Below are 25,872 nucleotides of genomic sequence, written 5' to 3'. Positions count from 1 at the left end.
TTGTTCCAAAGGCCTTTTGCTGCCTTTATGGTGCCTTCCAGAATGGAGTATTCAGTGAAGAGTAGCAGGCAGATTACTTGTAGAAAAACAACTTTCACGCCAATAAACTAGGCCCTTTTCTTGCTCCATCTAAAATTCTGTCCCTTGAAATAGCTAGGTATTTTATGAGGTAGTTTAGGAAGCCAGCTCGTATTGTGATTTACCTCTTCAAGCAGCGTTAGGAGTAGAGGGTAGGATTCCTTCTCCTCTGATGTTGCAGTGGGGAGTTACGTCCGGTTTAGTTAAGGGCCGTATTGGAATCACGGCAGTAAAGCGGTAGCTACGTGATTGGCAGTGATGCTCTTCCAGGAGGAGAACAGATCTGATGGATTACGCAAAGACAGTTTATGACAAAAATAAGCAGGCTGAAGCCTCGCTGTGCTAGCTCCCCGGAAACCCACACTTTGCTGGAGCATCTGTTCTCTGACACAGCCCGCGGCAAGAGTAAGTGGCGCAGCGGCAGCCCTTCCAGAGAGCCAGAAGGTACCTCCAGCCCACCGACACCCGGCCGGAGAGGGGCGGGCGCAGGAGGACCACCACCCCCCCGCACGTAACCTCGGCCGGCCGGCGGCGGGGCCGCGGCTGCTGGGGGCTCCGCCGCCCCCCCCCCCCCCGCTGCCGCCCGCCTTCGAGGCCGGGGGGCAGGCTCCGCCGGCGCGGGGCAGCTGCGCAGCCCGAGGATTGGTCACTTGCCCTGTCAGTCCTTTCGCGTCGCCTCCCCCGCCGGGAGGGACTGGCGAGGCGCGCGCACGGCGGGGGGCTCCGGCGCTGGGAATGAGGCGAGAGGCGGCGGCACCGGCGGTCACCCAGGGGAGGGGGCGGCGGCGGCGGCGGCGGCGGCCGGGGATAGCACGGGGCAGCTGCGGTGGTGCAGCCGCTCAGCGTCCTGTGTCCTCCCCTGCACCTGAAACAGCAGCAGGAGCGTCTGAACTCAGGGCTCCGCTTCTCGCAAGGTAATAATACCCTTTCGTTTGCTTGTCTGCCGCTCTGCCCATCTGCTCGGTTCCCTGCAGTGGCTTCTGTCGCAATCGAATGGATTAAAAAATAAAACCACTAACGCACGACTGCAGAGAAGGGATCTGTTAGTCCTCGTTAGCATCTTGTCTGCTCGCTCGCAGTTTATTTATAAATAGCTTCTGCGGGATCATAAAAGCTGGATTCTCTTGCAGTCCTAAGAAAGTCCGTACCTTTCCTCCCTCCCCCTTTCCTGTCAGCGCTCTTAATGTAGGCTGTTACTGGATTACTTCCCCCCTGCCCCAAAATGACTCTTAATGCTCTTTTTCTTCTAGTCTCATGTATGGGATAGGTACAGTGAAGTGGGGAATGCAGATTGTTATAATTCTGTAGCGTTTGATGGATGCAAATATCTTCCTGCGCTCAGGAGGGCAGATGAGTGGAAAACACGTGATTAATATTTACAGCGTTCGGACAATCTGTTACTCTATATTGTAAAGCTTATTGGAGTCACCATTGCAGATGAGGCTGCTGAACTGTTACCCTGAGTTAGAATGCATTTGTATAATGACATTTGCAAATATCTTTTACATGTAGGAAAAGGACACGTACTGACATTCTGGAGAAACCCTTCTCTTGCTGTCTTGCACAGTCTCCCTTCTTCAGCTGCAATATTAAATCACAATATGATACAACTGACAGAGAGTTGGTCTAGGAACTGTATATACTTAGTCCTTCTGGCTCTCCCACTGTCTTGTCTTGTGATACTTGTTTTCCCAAGAGTGTAGCAGGAATCGTAATGGGTCCTTACTTTCTCGGAGCTTCATAGAAAAGTAATCAATATTAAAAAAACACTGAGAAATTATAGAGAAGTTTTGATTATGTTCCTAATTTTAGTTATTTATTTCCATCCATCCTTTGAATTGTTCATGATGGTTTAATGATTGTTTTACCTGTAGAAATGTCTTGTGCAAGTGTTACCATTAAACCATTATGTACACATTTAAAGATATTTCTACAAATATATCAGTAGTATTACTATGAAGTTCAGGTAAATCACTTACACATAATGTTCTGAAACTTTCGCCTTTCAGGTAGCTTGGCCTGTGCTTGCAGGTGAATTGGCTTGTTTTGGTAAGTTTCAGCAGAAACAGTTCAGCCACTTTGAATTAAATGGGGAGTGGAAGAGAGAAAGAAGAAATGCTTCCTGTATTACAAAAAAAAAAAAACTGTCAACCCATAGCATCATTAACTTAATTTGAAGGACTGTAGACAGAATGTCTAGGGATAGAAGAATTGCAGTTTGTTATGAAATCAAGCCATCTTGTGAAGTGTCTTTTTAACAATGGAAATTAGTTTTGACTCAAGTGCAGCCTATCTCATTAAAAGTCAAGTGCCATGAACATGCATGTTCCCTTCTGGTTTTTTACAGATGCATGTGTAAGGTATACAGCTATTTGGGCATAGGTGACTTAATTGTGTAGTATGTAGAGAACAACAGGTGAATGTTTCCCTAATATTTTGCAACTTGTTAGGATAAGACTGAAGTAGAGGCATGGGTAAAAAGCGTATTATCTCTGTAGAGGTTTTCTTACATAGACAGGTATTTCCGGGAAATTTGAAATTTTCCGTTGAATTCCTGTTTTCGGTTTTTCATATCTGTAGAGTGTACAGATCCATCCATCAATCCTTGTTCACTTAATTTAAAATAAGCTGTTAATACTTTTCAAAGAAGAAAATAATGTGTTACTAGAAGATGACAACAGATTGGAGAAAATCTCACTCTGAGAAAGCTCAGCGAGTAGAAACTGAAGACCTTTTCCTTTTGTGGAAGCTATAGGCAAATATCAAATAGAAAATTGAGAAACGGCTGCTTTTCAAAATAAATGCCAAGGTAATGAATGTCAACTTTATACTGACATTTGTCAGGATATAAAAATATGGTAAAGAGACAGTTCTTTCTGGGATACGAAGAACTATTGTTTGGGGGGGGGGGCGGGCGTGTTTGGTTGGTTGGGTTTTTTTAACTAGGAAAAGACTAGTATCCCACTTTTTCTCTGGCAGAAAAAAAAGATAATTTTTCCACTTTCTTTAAGAACAACTCTTGATGATTTGTATATGTAAAGCAGCATGTAATCTTGGGCCTTTACAATATCATTTAACAGGGTGATCATTTCTGAAGCTTTGATCCTGCTTTAACTTGCACACATAAAATGTTTGAAAGTGGAACCGAAAGTAGCCTTTGTAAATGACCTCAAATGATACTCTCTGGAGAGTGGTCAAGAGTAGGAAAAGGAAAGCAAGAACAATCATAGAGGTCTTCATTAAGGCTCCAGGGTGGGACGGCTTTCTGCTCTTTACTATAGTATTCAAGAACTGAATGGGAAAAAAATTTCCATGTGTTTCTGTTTTCAAAAATCAGTTTGCATCCTTTTCTCCACCCAGTCTTCATGGCATCTGAGAACATTTGTCAGCTTTTAATTTTGCTTTAGCTATTTTAGCATGAAATAAATTCTTCTTCTAGCTTTGATCTTGTATGACTTTTAAAATATATAATCTGAATGTATATTCCATTAGCTTTTAGGTATCATGAAGAGCACCAAAAAGGCAGGAAACTGTCTAGCATGGAGTGATCAAATAGATATAACTCAATGGAATCTGAACCTTAACTGAGTATAAATTGTTTCTACCACTTAAGCATGTTTTATATATTTATACATGATTCCTTTATGCCCAACGCCTCTTTTCATGATTAATAATCATATCTCAGTGCTGCTAGTTGTGATCATCCATGTTTATTTGAACATACTTGGAGACAGTGGGAGCAAAGACTCCATTAATATTTTAATGACCAAGCACAACAAGTCAGTCCTTGTGATTTTTGTTGATTTTTTGATCTGATTGTATGCCTAATGATCTGTTTAGTTCAACTTTCCTCTGTGACAGGGGAGCCTGTAGAGCCTAGAGCTGCCTCCAGTGGGGAATCTGAGGGAGGTTTTTTTCTTTTTGCCATGAACGTTTAAAGCCTTATGCAATTTCTTAACATCTTTCCAGATTAACGTTTGTGGTTTTGCTTCCCTGTAAGTGTTGCCAGAGTAGAGATACAGTATGCATAGCGAGTGTCAACACTTCTGCCCGAGAACAGGGAAAGAAAGCGCACAAAATGTGCTGCATGAATTCTTATCCAAATAACCATTTCCTAGTTATGCAGATACTGCCGTTTCTTTCCTTTCCATGGAAGGTTGAACCTCTAATCATTAGTTTGGACATTCAGCTTGTTTTTAAATCCAGTCCTATGTTGTGATAATAGAGGGCTTAGTATTAATATACTTGTTTGTTTAACAGGTCTTTGGAAAATCTATAATCTCTCCTCTCAGTTGGATAGCAATTGGGTTTATAATTATTTGTTAATTGTAGTCATATGTCAAAACTGTTTAAGTATTATGTATGAAATGCTGCTAGCAAAAAGTTGCACTGAAGAAAACAAATGCAACTGTAGTTCTCTGCTTTAACACTTCCTTCCTTGAAGTGTTGATATGATCATCACAAGTCTTTAAATCCCATTTCATCCAGTACATCCAAGATTTTTAAAACTTGAATGATAAATATAATTTTTGGAGCAACTCAGAATTCCTTAAGGCTAAAGCAATTCCAAGATCACTAAAGTTTGGGAAGGAGGAAAAGTTAAAAAAGTTTCTGAGCTTATTCTCAAAATTTGCATAATTAAAAAAAATATTTTAAAGTATGCATAGTTAAAAATAGGTTTGTTAACTTGTCAAATACGTTATTTCAGAAAACTTTTCTTGATTCCTAAGAACTTAATGTGGGACAGCATCTTTGACCTTTCATTGGAGAAAGATATATTCAAAGCTTACTGGATTTTGACAGGTTCTTCTAAAGGTATAAAATGTTGTTATGAGAGGGTTTTTAAATTGCTGATATTATTCTTTTAAATTCCATTTCTCTTCTGTCTTTACTAGTGAAGCTTCCTTAGCATTTACACCTCCTTTTGCAGTTGGTCCAAACTTTTTGCAGCTGGAATTACTTTCCTTGCTCATGAAATAGCTCAAAGATTTGCTATAATGTAGCCTTTTAGTTTTCTTCTCCTTTGCTTTCCTTAAATACTGTATTGGGTTTAAAGTTCAGAATAAATGGGTATGCCAGATGTGTCTCTGAAAGTGATGTTTGGTGAAGGACCTTTGATCTGAAAGCCTGTGTACTAAATGCTTCATTTAAATATTGTCATGATATTAACAAGCATGGACATACAATAAGTAAATAAATAAAAAATCTGATGTCTTGGGTTAGTGAAACTAAAGATGCTGAACAATACAATACAGAACAAGATGCAGCTCTTGCCTGAAGAGTTTGCTGTCTGGACAAGCAAAATTAAAGCTTTTGGACAAAGATTGACAAGAAAATAATTCTTTTATTAAAAAAATATTTATTTAATTCATCGTTTTTTTCTGTAGAAGTATGCTGTACTTGCTGCCAGAAATGGAAACAAGCTACTGTGTATCCTGTGAAACTTACCCATTGATAAAGTATTAAATAAAAAAGGTTTTATTTTATGGGGGATTATTTATCTAGGTTAAAACTGGGAAGAAGTCATGTGTGCAGTTTATGACCCAACTCTAAAATGTACAAATATGATCTTGAAAGTTTATATTATTTTGTTCACTATCAATGCAAATTTTTTTTTGTTTTACTTTTCCTGATAATACAGTATGTTTCTGTTGAAATATGTAAAGATTACATTTTAGACATGTGAATAGAGGTCTGTACAAGCTGGTTTGGTCTACTATGGCTTTTCTTTTGTTTGTTACTTGAAAATCAGCTGACTGTTATCTAGTACAGCTTTTCATTAAGACCTCAGTATGCTGAGGCAAAAGATCTTTCTTCTTGCCTGTAATTTTTACATCACTATATGAGTTCAGCTGAATATTAGCCACATGGCCCTGTACACATCCGGGAATAGTTTTCAATTTTAAGTTTTAAGATTTTATTGTGAGTATTCATGTTAGGTACAGAAAGTTGGGGGGGGGGTTATTTGTTTGAATAAGGTGCATGTATTGCATTAAAGCATAATTAATAAGCACAGAATACCATGTAATGCTGTTGTTGAGGAATAAACCCTGTCTTTATTTTAAGGTAGATGAAATAATTCTAAAATTAATTTTAATTTCCAGATTTGGCAAAATACTCTTTTCTTACCAGCAAGGAGAGTTTGGGTTATTGTTTGTTTGTTTGCTTGTTTATAAGTATCTTTTTAATCCCTTTGAATCGTAACAGTTTGTGCGTGTATCCTCTAGATATGGTGAGAGCATAAGTCAAGTTGCTATGATAATATTATACCTGCTACCTTAGCCCTTCTGAATTTTGGATAGGTATACTCAGTGGATTTTCATTTTCCTTACATGGTAAGAAATGAAGAAAACATGGTCTGGAGTATGGTGAAGATGTCTTTGGTCTTTGTTGAGGAAGGTGGAAATTAACTGTTGTTGCCAGGTTGGACTGGCAGACCTAGGCCAGGAGGGCAGCCTCATTCTCTGAAGTACTGTAATACCTATTAGCTCCAAGAGTTTTCCTTTAGAAGAGATCTGAGGGTCAGTGTTGGTGCTTGAAACAAAGTCTGGCTGGTGTTTCATGTATCATGCAAAATGGAGCTTCTTCCCATTTCATCTGGCACGTAAAATAAACTTGTTTTTCTGATAGTCAATTTAAAAAATCAGCAACAGTGATTACTACCATCTATATTGAAGTTGTTCAGGCATTTTTCATTATAAGACTCTCTTTTCAGTTATAACTTTGTGACACTTTAATTATTTCAGCTGCAATTCTCCATGCCAAATGTTGCCTCCTGAAATGATTTTCCTTAGGAAAACCTCGGTCAAAAAACAAGGCAGTTGGTTTTGCAAGTAAAGCTGGAGGAGTGGGACAAGAAATGACAAATATAATTTTGATCATGTTATAATCTATTAAACCCATTTAATATATTTAAATGGTATAAGAGTTGCTGTTGCCATCACTTGGAAAAAAAACTCCCTTATTTATAAGGCTATGAATTTTGGGAATGACATTTCGCTTCAAATCCTATATGCTGAATGTGTCTTTATCTGGAATGCAGTGTTTTTAGTGATAATTTCCCTTGCAGTTTGCCTCTTCAGCAGTCAGAAAACTCTGTTCCAGTCCAAAAAAAACTGGAAGCAAGATGATTGACTCATCTATTCTCTTTGTTCTTTCCCTGCTAAGTGCCCAGGAGCACGGTGGAGAATATAAAAACCTGACTGAAGTGCAGAGGGATTTTGTTTGTTTAAATGCTGTACTTCTTGAAATATTCTGTTTTGAACAGACTGTGTTAAGAGTGAATTCTTCAGGATATGCGTATAGATTTCCTTTGCTCTTTCTCTCCTTTAATGTCTGCTGGTTTACTACTTACTACATTAAAAGCTATTCATAGTTATAATATCCATTGCAGAATCTTTTATTAGCAGCCTCTTAAACAGTCAAATGGGAGAGTTCGTGATGGAAATCTCATTTGGTAACTTGTTGCAAATAAGTCAACCTTCTCAAACAGATTTTGGACCAGTATGGCCTGTGGTGTGGTTGAACTCTGCCAGCACAGTTTCAGTAGTAATGAGGACATGTTGTGTGTCATCTTTTTTCTTTTTTTAACTTGCTGACGCAGTTGTGTCAGAAAAAACAACATATTGCTTTGCTATATTGAAGTAGGCTACAGATGGATGAGAACTTTCATGTCACTCTCTTTTGTGGGGAGAGGTCTCATTGCTTTCTGTAAATAAAATTGCAAAAGGTGTATTAGCACAGGTAAAATATTAATGGAAAAAAACCCTCACTTGTACAAATTATTTTGTGTATTTCCAAATTACAGCAGGTTATATTCAGAAAGTATTGTGGGTAGAAGAAACAAACATACTACTTGCTGTCAGAATTTCCATTAGCATCTGCCTGTGCTTCCAATGTAATTCCTTTTCAGTTTGCTTAGTCATAATACTGTTTTCTTATCCAAGAATCAACTCATACCCTAACTAAGCTCTTTAAAAGCAGAATTATTTGTCTTCCTTGAATTACTAATAGTTCCATGCAGTTATTTCCTTCTTTGTGCTCCAAGTTCAAAACTAGACCTGACAGGAAATTATTTTCTTTTGAAAGTTATTTATGAAAGAAATGATACATTAGATTTCTTGCTCAACCTGCAGTATAATAATAAAAACTCTTATCTGGATTTTTAAAAACTAGAATTTTAAGTATCACATTATTTCTTTCTCTCCCTTTTTCTTTTTACTGTAAAAGACAGGAGTGTCACCCAGGTTTTTTATTTATTTATTGATTATTATTATTTATTTTCCATCTGTATAATTTTTGTCTAGTGTTGAAAAATCCAATGGCAAAACCATAATTTGGCACAATTCTATAATACTTTTAAGTTGGGAATATTTGGAACAATTAGAATGTAGGAACAGCCTGGAGAGCTTTTTTTTTTTTATATAATTTTTTTACTTAGCTATGTCAGAAAATGGGTTTGAGGAGATAGGGGAATAATCTTGTAACATTTTACATATATCAGGTTTCTAGATATGTTCCATGCTTCTCTTTTTTTGTTCTTTTTCCTTATTCCTGTGGTCTCTTCTGTAATAATGCATTAACAAGCAAAATTCAGTTCAAGTCATTGACTGTCTTAATATTTCTGTGAAATTGTAATGTTCTGTTTCAACTGTAACCATCAGCAGAAAATAGTATTTTAAGAGAGATTTCTGTCACATGATCTTCATTCCAACATCATTGTTAAAATGTATATCACCTCTTAGATAAAATATAGATATTATAAAGACTATAATTATCACACATTTTAAGATAATGGCTCTCCATAATCTTGTGTATAGTTTCTTCTTCTTTTAATAAACAGTGATGAGTTGTTGCTCATAGAATGTGAAGAGAGTGATAAAAATCATTTTATTAACAAAATTGTGAAAACCCCAGTACGTTTTCATGGCATAGAGGTCATGGGCAAAGAGTTGGGATATTATTTGTGTGTTATTGTAAGAGATTTCAGTGAGATACTTAGTCTAATTGGAAGACAGGTAAAACATTCCGTAAATTCTGAGGTGTACTAGGTGACAAAATTTAATAGCAAATATAAAAGTGCATGTTATCTGGAGATTATATTTCATTTTCATATGTGTTCCATCTATTCTAATCCTTATTATGGTGCTTGTAATACAGAAAGTGTTCTTCTGTGAGATCGTTACCCTACATCTATTTCTTTGATTCCTGTTGTGTAGACCATTTCTGCTGCTATCAGGTGATTTACCAAGGCTGTCTTGTGACCTCAGACAGCCTTGTGAGAAACCAGAAGCATTTGGTTTTGGTGGTTCTTCACATATACTGCTTTTATGAGGAAGTAGTGGAGTGAAAATGAGACTTTGTAGTAGCAGAGCTTAAATGTCCTGGTCTGGTCATATGTTGATATTGTACTTTGGAAATCAGTAAGGAACCATTAATGTGGTTTGATTAGTGGGTGATTAGGAGGATAGTTTACCTCTTTATGGATTAAGTTTCGTTGTTTCAAACACTATATAAACTGCCTGGTCCATCTGTACCATGCTAGTGGCCATTTAAGTATGCCTTGGAACATGTATTTGGCTCTAGTGCATCAGGAGTGCTGGTTAACCTAGAGTTTCTATTAGTGTTGCAAGAGCACCATTAGTTCATCTAATTAGCTGTAGCTTGTTAACACTTAGTGAATCAAAAGATTCTGCCTAATATAATTTCCTACAGATCTGAAATGAAGACTTGTATTTGCATACCTTTTAATCATAAGCAATGGGAAAGTTCCTTACAAAACATTAAAATCTGTCTTTCCTGCTTACAGTCAAGGCTGAGCTAGCAGAAGGAAGTTCTTCATGCTGGTCCTGCCTAAGCTAACACATGTTGCTACAGAAGCATTAGTCTCTTAAAGCTATATTGGCTCATTTTTGTGACTGTTGGAAGAAAGATGGAGAATTACTTGGCACAGTATTTTGCTGGAAGTAGGTACAAAAATTGATATGGTAACATATATTCTTTTAAATTAGTTTCTGTTTTGGGGATCTGGAATTTTTTCAATTTGCAGAAAGATAGGCATGCTAGAAGAGCACTTACAGGAGGGTTCAACCACATGTTTGTGTCTTCAGAAATCTGTGATTAACTTCTGGCATTTAAAGATTGAAGGGCTGTTTTCCTCACTCTGCTGCCCATTTCAAAATCTCCTTCCTTCCTTATTTTTCTGTATTCTCCTTTGAGTTTCTGTGTTCTGTCATTCTGTCTTTCAAATTCAAAAGCATATAGGAAAGGAGTCAGCATTAAAACAGGGATTTTAAGGAGCATATATAATTTAATTTTTTTTTTAGTTTATAGCAATTGATTTTAAATAGGGGTTGCAACACAAAGTATCAGGAGAAACTTTTTCGGGAAGCATAGTGCTGGAAACCTTTTTTTCTTTTTTAGGATCATGTATCTACTGTAAAATGGAAGCTACTAACACAGGGGCATGTCAGAATTTTTATTGAAGGAATACTATGGAGAGCTAAGCTGTTGTATAAGCAACCATTATTAAGAAATGCACTGAACAGGAACAATCAGTTTCAAGGATATCATTGACTTTATATAGATCTCATTCTGAAGTCTTTGAAAATACAGGTTTCTAAAGATACCGTTATGATATTTATTACCCTTTAAGATATCCTTTTTAAATTTTTCTGCTTTTACAATAGCAATTTTTTAAAAATCCCTGTTCCTTGGTTGAAAGGCTTGTATACCTTCTTCCCACCATGTGGCTTTTGGAAGGGATCCCTAACAAGTTAGTGCAGATGGGTGGAACTGGTTGGAACTAAAACTACGTGGTTGTAATAGGGAAAAACATAATTTATGTCTGGCATTTAACTTAGATAAATTATATTGGAGGTCACTTGGCTCAAATCATAGGAGCAAAAATCTGCATAAAGGGACTTTCTCAGTAAGAGTACAACTGAAAATATTTGTCAGGAATTGTGACATTTTGTAGTGAAGAAGGTCACTGTTTTAAAAATATTTTTATCACTTCAGAAACTAAACTATTAGTGATGTTAGTAATTTCCATATAATTCTAGTTTTGCATTCTAGGGTTTTTTTAAACAATTTTTGAGACCACGAGGTGTGAGTAATATATGTATTTTATGTTTGTTTCCCAACCTGACTAGTCAAATGTAATATAAATTTTAAGTATAAATGGTGAGCATTAGTTCTAAACCCCAAAGTATCATCATTGCTTTTTTTTCATCTCCTGTGCACTAAAAAGGTAATATGCTCATTTACAGCTATTTCAAATGAGACAGTGGTGTATAAAGGACCAGGAACAAGTATGGGGCAGTTTGGCTTCTGAGAATGTATTTGTTTCTAGTGAGGCATCATCATATTATTCAGTCCATCCAGAAACTTTTAAAAACAATTTTAATTAACTTTATATGCCATGTGTAGATTATCTTTTTGTTAAGTTATGGTTTTAGATTTCAAGATGTTTAGATTTCTTTATCTTCAGATCACAAAAATAGTGTATTCAGAGAGCTAGGTTTCAGATTACTTTGTTTCATGGACTTGGTCCTGTGTTGGATTAATTTGAACAGTATGACATAGTCAAAGATTGTAAAAGATCCAAGGCATTTACATGCTTTTCTGGTTATTTCCATTTTATTTATCTATTTGTTTGTATAGTTACTACATTTTGCATTTATGTTTAAAGTTTGTTTTTGGTATACAGAGCTCTGCTTTGTGGATTAACTTGATGACTTCCAACTTTATGTTCTGTGTTATCCCTTTATGTTTCATCTGAATTTGTTGGCAAGACTCTAATATGCTTTAATACTTTCCTTGTGCCATTGCATGAGATCTGAAATTTAATAAAGTGGTTCTCTGTCTGGCATAGACTCTGTTTCTTACTCCTTAACAACTCTTTGTTAGTGTAGTTCAGTACTTGTGAAGTTGAGAAGAGCAGTATTTTAAACTACCATTGCTAATGGTATGCAGTATTGTTCAAACTATTACACAAATAATTAAATACTCTGATTTTTATTTTCTTGTCACAATCCAGTAAATACAATGTAGACTTATGGTTAGAAAGTTCTTGTTATGAAAATCTTTTATTTACGTCTAAGCTGCTGCAAGGAGCTATAACATTTTGTCTTCGCAAAGAGATAACTTTTTATCTTTCTAATTATAACATTTGTAAGTCAAATCATTGTTTGAAAGAACCTCAGAGAAACATGAGAGTTTAAGCAACAGAAGACTATGATGGAGTTTGTCTCTATTAAACAAGTTGTGCTCAGTAAACAAGTATTATTACAGTTTCATTTCAGTTTCTTCTTGCTTGTGATGTGGATCTTTCTTCTGTCCATGTTTTTACTACCTTTCCTCTACCATGCTTTTTCTGTTTTGGTGTGTTAATTAGCTACGTAACATAGCACAGAAAGTTAGCCATAGCATACTCAGGAACAGATTGCCACCTCATAACAATCACATATTGGGGAGAGCTGGGAAGGTAAGGATTTCCAGTTCTTGCTTACTTAAAGATCAGGGAAGGGAGTAAGGCCATCTGTCATGCTGAGCAGTGAATGATGTGTCCTGCTAGAGAGAAGGAACTGCAGCAATGGAGATGTGGCTTTCTAAGAGCACATTTTGAACAGCAAAATGGATGGATGTGTTGGCCCTAGACTTTGAGGAGCACTAAGTCTGTGACATGTTTTGTTGTTGTTAAACTGAAAAAAAAAAAAAAATCCAGCAGCAGAGCAAATTTGCTTCTCAGCTGCCTGTTTAACAATTTCAGTTGTTCTTTTTGTTTTTTAGCTAGCTGTCTCTGAGTAGCTGTTTTTCTCCTTCAACTAGTATTCAAGTTGTGAGAACAGCACTGCTCTGCTACCATGCGTTTGAAAGCTGCATGAGAGAAACAGCAATGATGCTGAAGATTGCTTTCATTCCTCCATACTATACATTCTGTAGTTAAAATTTTAAGTCATCTTGGATTAATGTGCGTTTTACTTAAGCTGTAAACTTTGCCTGAATGTGGCTTTAATTTACAAAAATTCACTCCCTGTAGTAAGGTTTGCAAATGGAAGTAGGATTATAAACAGATTGCAAGGTGAACAGAAAAGTTGGGGGACTAGTGTAATTAAGTTTGAAAGTCTTTAACCAGTTTCCTTCCTTAACATAATTCTCCCGATAGTTTCTTATAATGCTTCTGATTATAGAGCAGAGAGTTCACTTCTTTCTTTGTTTTCTGAGGGAAGATTATAAAAAGGCGGGATAAGGTGCTGAAGGCACTGAAGAGAAAAAGGTTTTCTTAGTAAAGAATGTATCTATTAATAGAAATAACCTTCAAAATACTGCTATACAATGCAGCAGTGCATGGTATCACAGTATGTTTAAAATCAGTGAAGACTGATACAGAATATTTTGTTGGCCTAATAGTAACAAAGTGTCCTTTCTGCAATTGCTATTCTTACTGTTACTGGTCTTCTCTAAAACTCACTTTTAATATGATTTAATTTCAAAGTATGTGTAAATTTTTTCATCATAAGGAGGGGGTTTGCATTCTATTAAAGGTGATTCTACTTTTTAATGTGTTAATATGTGTGCATCAAACCCAATGTTTAGTTTGGTGTAACTAAGAAGAGACCTAATAGGATGTAGCCTTTAAAACAGGTCTAAGCTGGCATAAAAGGTTGTTGTCAAAGATGGTAAGATTAAAAAAAAAAAAATCTTCAATAGATTTATTTGTTTCTAACTGAAAAAGAGCTTTTAGTTGCAGTATGATTTAAGGGAGAGCTGTAGGTCTCATTTCAGTAATGATTCAGAGCTAAGATTAGATTAGGGAAGCTGCTTGTGTTTTGGGAGGGGTGTAGTCTAGCAAATTTGGGTGGCAGAGGCAAGGGCTAGAGAGTTCTTTCCTTTACATATATATTCTTTTGTCCAGAAAAAAAAAAAAAAAAAGCATGCATGTTACCAAGAGTTATGTACCCTTCAGAATTGAGCTGAGTTGCACCTGATGATATCATAGATGTCATTTGAGGATATTAAATTTGATCATAATGTCTGGGTCTATAGTTTCCATGATGCTATTTTCTTGTAGTCACTTAATCATATTTCAGTGAGAAAATGCCATGCCAGTTGAGGTAAAACAGAGGAACACATGAAATAATTCTGACTAATTTAACACTAAGTTTTTTTCCTAGATAAGACTGTGAAATACACATAATGCAGACTGTCTCATTCTGTGTATTAAAAAACAATTCCCTTTCTTCCTATTGCTCCTTTCCTTTTATTTTCTAAATCAAATGCATTGACAAATACTTTGATGTGATGCATCATCTTCCTTAAGTCAATACTAAGCATAGGTTTGATCTCCTTGCGTTATCCATCCTCATTTTAGCTAGGTTTTTCCCAGTTACCTGTTCTTTCTTCTTCCTAGTTTAACAGCTATATGTTGCCAGTGGACCAAAATATGGACTGTGCCATCCACTTCCCTGCCTAGTAACTCCCTTGAAATTCTGCGCCTCTGTAAAGTTCTCCTGTAAGTAAAAACTGACTCAGCGTGCATTAGCTGGGACTGCTGAGTATTCATTTATGGAAATATTCACAAGTTAACTAGCTCATATTTGATGGAGCTCACCATAGTAGATTACTTGAGGGGCAATTTGGTACTATGGCTAAGTTGAAGTTCTGGCAAACTGCTACCATAAGGGGTCTTCCCTACTGCTTGGGCGAAGAGTGAGTAGGTTCAAGATTGCTCCTGTGATGAAAAAATGCTCTTTGATGGTTGTTATTTCTGTATGCAGAACCACTCTTGGTTGCATATGCCAGTGACGCACCCTGTGGCTGCAAAATCACTCAGTTCTACACTAGAAAAGCAGCAGGCATGCACAGCTGGAGACAAGGAAGACTAGAAGTGAGGCTGCTCTTTTTGGCAGTACTCGGCCTTGTCCGTATTTTGAACTCCAAACTCAGACAATGAGTTAAAACAAGAATACAAGAAGGAACAGTATGGCATAATTTGCTCAGAAACTCTTATAGGTCTATGAAACAACAAGCCAGTCTTCAACAGAAGTACTGACTAACGGTTTTGCACCTTTCCTACCCCTTCCTATACCTGCATGGGATTCTGAATCATGCCATGTAACTATTGACTGCTGGTGAACAGAATTAAGAAGCTGATCTGGCTCTGATGGAAGATTGTTCTTAATGTTAGTCTCTCTCCTTAGGATCTCTTCTCTGTCTTCAAGGATTATGTGTGGATATTAAGAGTTTTGCTGGGATGAAGAATGATACTACTCAAAGTAAATGTAAATGGAAAGTTTCAAACTATTTAAAGAACATTATAAACAGATGCAATGCTTTAACAAAATTTGGATCAAAATCACTGCCATAAATGACTGCTTGCTGGTAGAATAGGATGTTTTGGGTAGATGCTGCTTGCTTCTTAGGGTTTGGATTTGCTAATTTCTTATGATAAGTTATTGGCATCGTTTTATATCTGGCTCCCTGCATAATAAAAACTGATACAATACTTGTATATAGAAAAAATATGTAAAATTGAAATGTGTGACATGGTAATGTGACAGCTTCCTTTTGATTATTGTTGCCTGAGGCTAAATTTGACTGTTTTGAAATGATGGAAAGTTCTGCTGTATTTATGGTTTGAAAGTTGAAAACTGAAATTCCTGCATTTTTCAACAAAGAGAAGCCTTGGAGCAAGTGCTCTCCAGCTTTGTGTGCTGATGGATTTGCTGCTGAGCTTTAGGTCTTTCCCTGATGCTTATGCATTTCCTAGTGACTGCAGACTTCTCCACTTTAATTGTAGTAGCAGGGATCCTTCTGGATAAAAAGCCTATTTAGTGCTCAAAAGGAGTAAACGAACTTCTATCATGATGTATCAAAAGAATGTAAATATATCCAATCTGTAGCAAGAAAATACAATGCAGTGCAAAAGAAAAGGAAATAACAAAGCTCAATAAACCTGCCTGTAGTAGTACAATTACACTATTGCATGTTGAATCAAAATAGATTTATACAGTACCTATATGCTAGCCAAGTAAACAGAACCTTTTTTTTTTCCTTCTTGCAAGTTTTCTTGATGTCGCAGCAGTTTCACGGACAACTATGAGAGAAAAATGTTCAGCCTTTTTTATTTATTAAATGTTTTCTTAGTAAATAAAGCAGTGAGAGCTAACTACATTGTGGTGGTGTTATGTTGCTGGTTGTGCTGACTGAGTAAAAAGGCAACACACATGCTTGAATGGTTCTTTTGACTAAATGTTCAACTGCAAGTTAACTTTTAACAGAGAGAGGGCAATAGGTTCCAGCATTAAAAAGTAAATTCTGTTTGAAATGAGTGTTTTAGTGAATATCTTGTGACCTTAGGGAACAGCATTGACTGAGAACCCTGAAGACAGAGGGATGATGTATGAGAGAAGGATTATAACTCTGACTATGAGTGTTAGCAGTGTCATCCTTTTTGTGTCAGATTTTTCAAGGTAAAAGATTTGTATCAGAAAATACTGAGAGAAGATTGTCTTCTGCAGGCTTGTTATTTGTCATATTAAATTTGCCATAATTAAGTTTGACAGGCTTCTCTTTATTTTTTCCAGCAGACAATATTATTGTTGAAGATTAGTCAGATGCCTTCCATCCCTTCCCTGCCTCACATGCTATGTCATGCAAGCTTTGAAACACTTAGCACATAATTTAAATGAATGACTAATTTGGCAAGCATAATGGAAGGCACGCATACTATCCTTCAATTGCACAAACCCATTATGGAGCTTTGTTACGTCAGCTTCTATCTTCCAGAGGGAAAAGTCAGAGGATTTACTTACAAGGGCTGTGTAACTCTGAATAGAACCAGTAGACGTTTCTGTAGCTGCTATCAAGTAAGGGAAAGGTTAGAGATGGAGCTGAGAGAACAGCCATATGAAAACTTTGGAGATATAATTTTCAAGCAAGCTACCACGAAAGACGTTCTCATTGAACTGTACAAACTAACTGCTGAAAAGGAAAAACTGTTATCCAGTCTTTCGAGATCACATCATATTCTGGGCCTTAACACAGGACATCAGGAGGGAAAGCAGCAGTGTGTTTCTGGAGTCCCGAAACTTAAATGTGATGATTACTCCACTTCTACACATCAGCAGGAGTTCTTTCAGGATTTCACAAATAGAGACAATTTGAATCACAAAAAAATGAGGAAATATAGAAGGAAAGAGAGCTTTGAGGAGTTCAGACACTGGAAAGGGGGAAAAAAGATACATGAGCAACATCTTTCTTTACTGAGTGCTCAAGGCATGCAACTGGAAAATAAGAAGATGCTCCCCACAAGATTTCCTACCAGGAGTTTTCCCAGTTCCTTTTCTGCCTCCAGTTGGCTAACAGTAAAAGGTAAGGATGATTTACCAGTAGACAATAGTATACGACCAGAAAAGTGGATAGAAGAGGGTTATTTTCTTGAGAGCAGCAAAGCTGTGAAACTGGATGCTGACTTACCAAGTTCTAGCTCAAAAGAGAACAATGACAAGGTTGCAGTTGAACTAGTGGATAATGGAGAATCCATTCCTGAAGTTACAAAGGTACAACAGAGTATCACTTCGGTAAAGTCATTTCAGGACAGTCTATCTAACCAACTTGAGACATTAAGTAAATCCACAGCTGCTAAAAGCTTGAAAAGTAGCAAATATACTGAGCCGGTATGCAAGGAGAAACCAGGAATCGCAGTTGTTGCTGAAGTACAGGATTCAGAAGCTTGTATTAAAAAACTTGCCAAACCCCCTGCAGAGTCTTTACCTCATTTTCACAGAGGTAGAGAAACCATTTCTCCGGTTCTCACAACAGTACTTAACGAGTTTATATCAAGAACTGATGTATACTCCATAGATGAAGCTGCTGGAGACTCTAAAAACGCTGTGCTGCAGGAAAAGGAGGAAGACGGCTCTGGTTTGCAGTACAAAGCAGAGAGAGTGCATATTACTGATGAGTCATGCAACCTTGTGGGAGCAGTCAATAAAGCTCTTCTGAAAGTTATACGGAGTGACAGTTTAGATGAAGCTGCAGAATGGAAGAGACTGCAACAAATTACAAGAGTAGACAGAAACCTGCCAAGCTCAGTATATGAGAAAAGAACCACGGTATCCCGGGGAAGCAAGCATTTGTTTTTGAACCTGCCTGTAAATGAAAGTCCTGATATTTCTCAGACAAGTAATAATCTTAAACTGGAAGAGAAAAGGCTGCATTCACCCTCGTTAGTAGCAGTGAGTAATGTTTTTAGTAATTCATATCCGCTATCTAATACATACAAACAAATGTCACCTATTCCTTCTCCGTTATCTTCGAGACTGCCTAGCCCGCAGCTGCATCATCGGATCCTCCCATTACCAACACAGAACACCGAGGATGAATCTATGTTCAGTGACTATGGCAGTGGGAGGCATGGTGCTATAAACCTCTCTTTCAGTGATTTGGAGCCACAGTTTTATCTGAAGTTTTCTGAACCTGGAGAATTGGGATTTGCCACCAGACAACCAGGCCTACATCAGAATGCAACTGCAGGACATTTTGAAAAGTGCGCTGTACAAGAAAAATTAACTTCTCGGACACAGCAGAATTTCTGTCCAGGTCAGTCCTATTTCATACATTTTTAAACTAACAGAATTGACCAACCATGAAAGTATTTGAGTGGTTTTTTAATACTAGCCTTTAATAATAGTATGTTTGCAATTAAAGTATTTTTCACTACTTAAGGACTGAGTGAACAGTTGTTGAATTTTTTAAACAAAAGTTATAGCTATGTAAGATTACCTTTCAGATGCATTTTTTGTGTCAGCTTATATTCAGTCCTGGTGTTAGTGAATGACCTCTTAACCAAAGTTAATTAAATATTTTTCTATATAAAATGAAAAAAGTTTACATGCTTATTTTCCTGCTTTTCCTGTGCTGTGTTCTAGTCTGTTAAAATGTGATAATATTTATTATCCAAAATGGTCTTTTTAGTTTGTTTGGCTTAAATGATAGAATATTGTCTGGGCAAGCTAATTTACATTGCCTTAAGTATAGGACTGGTGCTTTGACTATTTAGCTACAAGAGGTTGATGTAAATTCTGTAACAACAAAAGGCTTCTTTTTAAAAGGATTGCATGCAGAAGTGATGTTACAATGTATTTGAGTACAGTGCATGGGTTAATTTATAAATATATACTGTGAATATAAAATTGCATAAATATATGACATACTGAATAGCTATCTTTGTTAGCTAGAACATCAACATCTATACCCTTTAAATGGGAAGGCTGGAAGACCTAATTCTACAGTGGTCTAGGTGTGACTTAGACTGGTGCCTATGTGTTATAGGGAGGGCTGACGGTGCAATTTGACATGATTTCACTGTAAAAAGGGAAGAGGTGCTAATTTGCAGCCTTACCACTTTTCATAGAAAATAGTATAATTTGCTATAGTCTCAAATTAAAAGGGAAACTAAAAAAAAATATGGAAAAAAACCCCATTGATGTCTGTATTTCTTAGTATTTACCTAGACTTGAGGCTCTTGTGTGACACATCTTCCTGCTCCCACCCCTGCTTCCCTTTAAGGTGTGTTTGGGTCTCTTGCCATACCTTTGGCTGACTCAGGTCACTAAAATGGCACACAAAAATTCTCTTTCTCTCTTCCTCTCTTTTTTTGGGGGGTGGGCAAGGGGTGGCAGAGGGTAATCTGCCATTTCAGTTACCTAAATTGCCTCACAGGGTGGCCCAATGAGTGACTGCCAGAGCTGGTGCAAGATGAGTTACAAGATTCTGCAGTCTAAACCAGGGAGGAAGACATGGGCATAAGGAAAGGGGGTTTCCAAAAGCAGAGGTGTGTAGGGATGTGAAACCATTACCTTAGCCAAAAGGTGTTCAGTACTGCCTATGAGGCTTGCATTTATGCCTGCTACTTCTAGAAGTTGCTTTAGTTCCACTCAAGACTAAATCAAATTTAGAGTATTGTTTGATGAATTGACAAAGCTGATGCAAACTCTCATTGGCAGCAAAAAAGATGGCTGCTATGCTCTTGTTCTTTCATTCCTTTCTTGGTTCCTGTTGTGCTGTATTGTCCTACCCCTCTCATTATTTCTTGTACTTATTGTACCTTTTGGTGAGCTCACAGAACCAGCAGAAAATGTCACCCCTTTATAAGACTAAAGTAGCACAGCCAATCTTTTTCTCCCCGCTTTGCATTAGTATTTTTTTAATTAGTTTGTCATTTAGGATAGTTGGATGTGGAACTGTACCCATTGTGCTTGTGCTCTTGTACTAGTTTTGCCTGGGATAAAGTTAATTTTCTTCATAGTAGCTTGTATGCTGCTATGTTTTGGATTTGTGATGAAAACAGTGTTGATAACACACTAATGTTCTAGCTTGTGCTGAGCACTGTTTGCACAGCATCAATCCCTTCTCTGTTTCTCACTCTGTCCCCACCACTGAATAGACTGCGGGGTGCACAGGAGGCTGGGAGGGGACACAACCAGGCAGATGACCCAAAGTAACTAAAGAGATATTCCCTGCCATATAATGTCATGCTCAGCAATAAAAGCAGAAAGAGGGGGCTTTAGACGGGTTAGTCATCTTTTGCTTGTGAACTGGCAGGGCATTGGTCTACCCGCGGGAGGCAGTGAGTGATTGCTTTTGCATGACTTGTTTTATTTTCTTCCCTCTTCTTCCACTTATCCTTCACTTATTAAACAAATTTTGTTTGATTGATTTATCTTGACCCCCAAGTTTTCTTATTTTTATTTTTCCTTTCCTGTTCTCCCTGTCACACTTGGAGTCGGGGGGAAGTGAGTGAGCGACTGTGTGGTGCTTATCTGCCCACTGGGGTTAACCCACAACAGCTCTATAAGGAACAAAACAAAACACATACACACAAATAGCATCTGTTGGCTGAAAATCCTGGCTATTAAGCAGAAACATCTTTGTGGAGAGAACAAAGTACAGACAAAATAAGACCTTAGTTCTTGTTTACATTTACCTTGCAACATTAATACAGATAGAAAATACCACTGCAACTTTCTGAAAGATGTAATACTATTCTGCTAGAGTTTGGGGATTTTTTTCCATTTTCATGTATGATTGCATGCCAGCATTATTACTGGTGTGTCAGAAAATCTGTAACTTTAAAGAAAAGTTTCCTATTTTGTCGGCATATCCAACACTGTAGGTAAGTCTCTGGATCTGGGATAAGATGACTTTCCATTTTGTTCTGAACCAGGGTTGGAATCATTGACAGAGCATTGGGAGTACCAGTCTTCTGTAAATTGCCATAAGTAATAACTAGCAGACTATAGTGCAGTGGGGCAAATGATGTATCTCCAAATTTAGGCAACATAAGTGATGTTAAGATTTTCAGCTGTAAATTTTCAGTCCTGGTTTGGTGCTTATCAGATTCCTCCCGTGTGTGAAAAGCAAAATTCAAGATTATTCTTCAGATTTGTCTTTAATGAGGTGTTATTGTGAAATGATTTCTTTCAAATCTAATCTGTTATTAAACTGTGTAAGTATCTGCAATGAATCTAAGAATTATGGAGAATTTTAGTTTACTATTTTATCAGTCACATTGGTTGAAGGATTTATTTCATGTCAAAAATGATGTTCTTATGAATGGCTTTTCAAAGTTATATTACTGTCACAGTTTGCACTACTTCATACTGCGAAACATTTGGAGCTTTTTATTACCTGTGTAACTTTGTATTTGGAAAATTTCATGAATGGGTTAAAATATTTCAATTTATTAGTTTAAATAATAACTTGGACTCATCATACAGCTCTACACATAATTTTAATTCTCCTTTCTGATTGTTTTAAATCATGATTCTTCACTCTGTACTTCCACTTTTTCTGCAATTTCAGTTTCTTTACAGCAAATAATTATGGCACAAATCTCATAGTTTCGTTACACAAAATTCTATCAGTAATTCACTGGAAAGTACAGTTTTCTGGATCTTCCTATTGAAGTGCAACTGCTGGCCATGGGAACAGGCCACAGCTTTTATCTTAGCAAGTTAATAGTTAACTGGGAAGAATTTATAGTTTAACAATAATTATTTAGCAATTTTCTCTGTAAGTAGGACTGGGAATTAACATTACTATATTTGCAGGTAGTAGTTCCATTTGAATTATCAAAATTCTAAGTAAAAGCTTTAGAATAAATTAAGGCTTTCAAGAAATAAACTGTTCAGCTTCAAGCAGCAAAAACAAAAGTACAAACACACATTTCTCATAAAAAGACATTTACTAAGTCCTCAGAAACAGACTTCCTGCATTTCTGTAGGAAGTTCTTTCTACTCTAACATAAAATACATTATGCTTTTATAGCCCTGGAGGAGCCAAGCTTGCTTTTGAAATGATCCTCAATATATCTGAATATCTGTCTCAGGGAAGGATTTTCTGAGACCTTTTAGTTCCTGACTGTGATTCTCTCTCAAGTTGTTGACAGTAGTAGAAAAAACTAGGGAGAAAATTTTCACAGCTGATATATTTAATTAGTACAGAATGACACCAATACGCAATTTTACTAAGTATTATCTGAAAGAGGAGGAAGAATTAGTGATATTTTTAGCAGTTATTGAAGTGAATTTGATTCAGAGCAGGAACTTAAACATCTCTGGTTATGACGTAGCCTCTATGGCTTAGGGCAAGTCAGCCAAGACATCCCATTATTCCAGGACAGTGACTGGTGACTGTGCTTTGAGTCAGGATGAGACTGGGGTGGGTCATTCATCACACTTTCTGTTTTATATGTTAGTGCTGCTGTGGAAAAAGAATAAAAAACTGGCAAGGGGGAATGGTGAAAGCAAGAAAGAGAATAAATGAGAAGAATGGCATTACCCTATCCCCCGGTCAATGAAGATTGCTCCTTTTTGATATCTAGTAGTTGTGAAAGAAGAATATATCCAACAAACACAGAAATCCAAAGTTAGTAGGACTGCAGAGAAAGTGAAACTAATGTGGGATAGAACTGAATGATTAAGGCTTGTGCCAGGTAAAATGGCTGAGCCTATGGCACTGAAAGGGATAGGTCCATTCTCTCCTTATTATTTTTCCTTCTCCCAGCAAAGGCCTCCTCTCTCACTGTCCCTCCCCTTCTTTGGAACAACTTCGGTGTTTTTCTTGCTTTTTAGTAATTTGAGTCAGATCACTAGGCAAGTTGAAAACTGAGCCAGCAAGGAGAGAGGTGAGTAGCTTTTCCTGGTTTAGTGAGTTGAACAGTTCGCTAGTCGTCTGGTGAAAGCCAAAGCTGAAAGTGTACTGCCAGGAGGCAGAAAGGACAAGTGAGGAAGACCACCCCTGCTGGCAGCAGGGGATCCTTAGATCTCCAAAACCTCAGTTGCATCCCAAAACTGGAAGCCAAGAGGCTGTCTGCGACTGGCTAAAACAGGAGTTGTTGGGAGTGAGACATAAGAGGTCAATGAAGCTGAATGACGATGAGGAGAGACGGTGATCTTTTAAGTGGGTCGTATTAATAGTGAAGCAGGAAGAATAAGAGGGTGGGCAATCAAGAAAGGGGAACTCCAATGGACTGCATAGGGAGTGTGGCCTTGGCTACGATGGAGAATAGGAATGGAGTGTCACAAAGCAAGTGGAGCATCACAGATCAGAGATGAGAGAATGAATTTTTGGGGGGAAATGAGTAAAAGGATCTGTAACCATTGGAATGTACATGATGGATGTAAACCTAACAGTCTTGCTGATGATCCATGAAGTCAGTGTGTAATACCATATGGAATTTTGGAGATGCAGGGAAGAGAAGGGAGAAAGAAAAAGAAAGATGAGGTAAAGGGTTTTGGTTTTGAAGTCCTAGAATTTATAATGCTTATTGTGATATAGGGAAGGCATCTTAACTGCTGGAAGAGGTTGGTGAATACAATTCTTCAGATTTATTTCTCAAGTAATTTTGTTTAATTGACTAGTAAGATACATACCCGAGAGTTCCTTGTGATATATTCCGGACGTAATTGTATCTGCACCTATCCCTGATGATTGTTAGATGGATAATATTGTGTTTGCTTGTTACTGCCAATGAGAATTTTATGGCAGCAGTTCACTTTCCATTAGAAAGAATTGAAAACAAGCATTCTGGCAATTTTGTGTGGTTGTCAAAAATTATGCACTGCTGTTTGAAAACATGGCAACTGCTAATGGCTATCTCTGGGAGATCCATTTTACAGTCTTAAAATATAATAAAAGTACTTAAACCTATAAAGGGTTGTTTACTATAATATGGATAAATACTTGAATAAGTATTATTCTTAAATTGGTCTAAGATCGTGAATCCTCGTATTTTAGTCCTCAAAGGTTTTTAAGGAAATGAAAAGCACAAAATGGTATTTTTATTTCAGTACTTCACTTTCTGGTGGCTGGAGGAGCAGTTTTAGTAACTGCTCTGAGTGCTGCCCTACTGCTTAGGGCTTTTAACTGCCAGTTAAAACTGGGTTTTCCCAGTTTTCCTGGGTTCATTTGTATTTGCAGTGTAAACATAGCTTACTTCCATGTGAACAAGAATACTCTTGTTCTACAAATATAGCAGTTATATAGTCTTAGTTCTACACATCTGTTTAAATTTCCAGCATTAAAGTAGCAGGTTGAAGTATCCACGTGAGTAAGCCTTAGTTTTGAATTTGTTTGGGTGTATTATCATTAACCACAAAAAATTAATCTATCACAGTGTCAGTGCTAGAAGACTTGTAATTGAAAAATGGGATACAGGCAATGTTTTATCCTAGGTATTTAATGAAGGTAGCAAAAATAATGAATACAAAGTTACTATTTAGATTTTATTTTGTCTTTTTCTAACTTTAACTAACTCTTTAAGTTGAAAAGGGACAAATGAAGTCAGTTAAGAGAAATTCAATAACAAGACCTTATGATGTGTTCCTGAACCATGGTTTTGGAAAATGAAGTTTCATATAAACAAAACTCTGTTTGAAGGCTCTTATAACAGGAGACAGATGATATTATATTGTTTTTGATGTTCCTTTTATAAGGAAGGGAAGGGTTTATAAATATCTTCTCTAATTGAAGTGGTTCAGAGAATTGCTAATTAGCATTTTAAAAGCACTATAGCGTTCTGTCCATAACAAGTAAGCACTTCATGAGGTAAGTTTTCATATAGATCACATGGAAACATGATGCATAGTTTCTCACAGGTAATTCACATGAAAGTAGTATACATGAGTGTATTGCTTCCCTAAAACCAGCTTATTCAGAGTGCATGTTCTTTGAAGATGCTGTAAAGGAATTAAGAATTAAGAGACTGGGGTAAGAACAGAATTACATAAGAAAAGAAAACAGAATTAATCATAGAATCTCAGAATCATTTAGGTTGGAAGGGACCTCTTGAGATCATCTAGTCCAACCCTCTGCTCAAGCAGGGTCACCTAGAGCAGGTTGCCCAGGCCTGCATCCAGTAGGGTTTTGAATTTCTCCAAGGATGGTGGCTGAACAACCTCTCTAGGCAACCTGTGTCAGTGCTTGGTCACTCTCACAGTAGAAGAGCGTTTTCTTACATTCAGGTGGAAGTACATACATTTTAATTTCTGCCCGTGATACTGTTAGCCTTTATTTTTTTGCTGCAAGGGTGCCTTGCTGGCTCATGTTCAACTTGCTGGCCACCAGGACCCCCTGGTCCTTTTCTGCAAAGCTACTTTCCAGCCAATTGGTCCCCAGCATGTCCTGGTGCCTGGGGTTGTTCCTCCCCAGGTGCAGGACTTTGTATGTCCCCTTGTGAACTTCATGAGTTTCCTGTCAGCCCATTTCCCCAGCCTGTACAGGTCC

The 25,872-nt window shown here is 37.3% G+C and overlaps 1 protein-coding gene across 5 annotated transcripts in view; it reads left to right on the top strand.

Annotated features, from left to right (window-relative positions):
• The first annotated feature begins 814 nt into the window (after positions 1–814).
• FMN1 (formin 1) overlaps positions 815–25,872 on the top strand; it is a 208,851-nt gene continuing 183,793 nt past the window's right edge. For 2 of the 5 annotated variants that reach the window (XM_030041760.2, XM_030041739.2), the window contains exons 1-2: positions 815–992; positions 16,668–18,684. In XM_030041760.2, coding sequence (XP_029897620.1) covers positions 16,773–18,684 — 1,912 coding nt within the window. In that variant the 5' untranslated portion in view covers positions 815–992; positions 16,668–16,772. Of the gene's footprint in view, positions 993–14,491; positions 14,594–16,667; positions 18,685–25,872 lie in introns of all 5 variants that reach the window. The other 3 variants (XM_030041750.2, XM_030041745.2, XM_030041769.2) reach the window with 3 other exon arrangements.

This window comes from Aquila chrysaetos, chromosome 2 (genome assembly GCF_900496995.4).
Source record: "Aquila chrysaetos chrysaetos chromosome 2, bAquChr1.4, whole genome shotgun sequence".
Taxonomy (NCBI): Eukaryota; Metazoa; Chordata; class Aves; order Accipitriformes; family Accipitridae; genus Aquila; species Aquila chrysaetos.
This window is presented reverse-complemented; position numbering and strand designations above follow the sequence as displayed.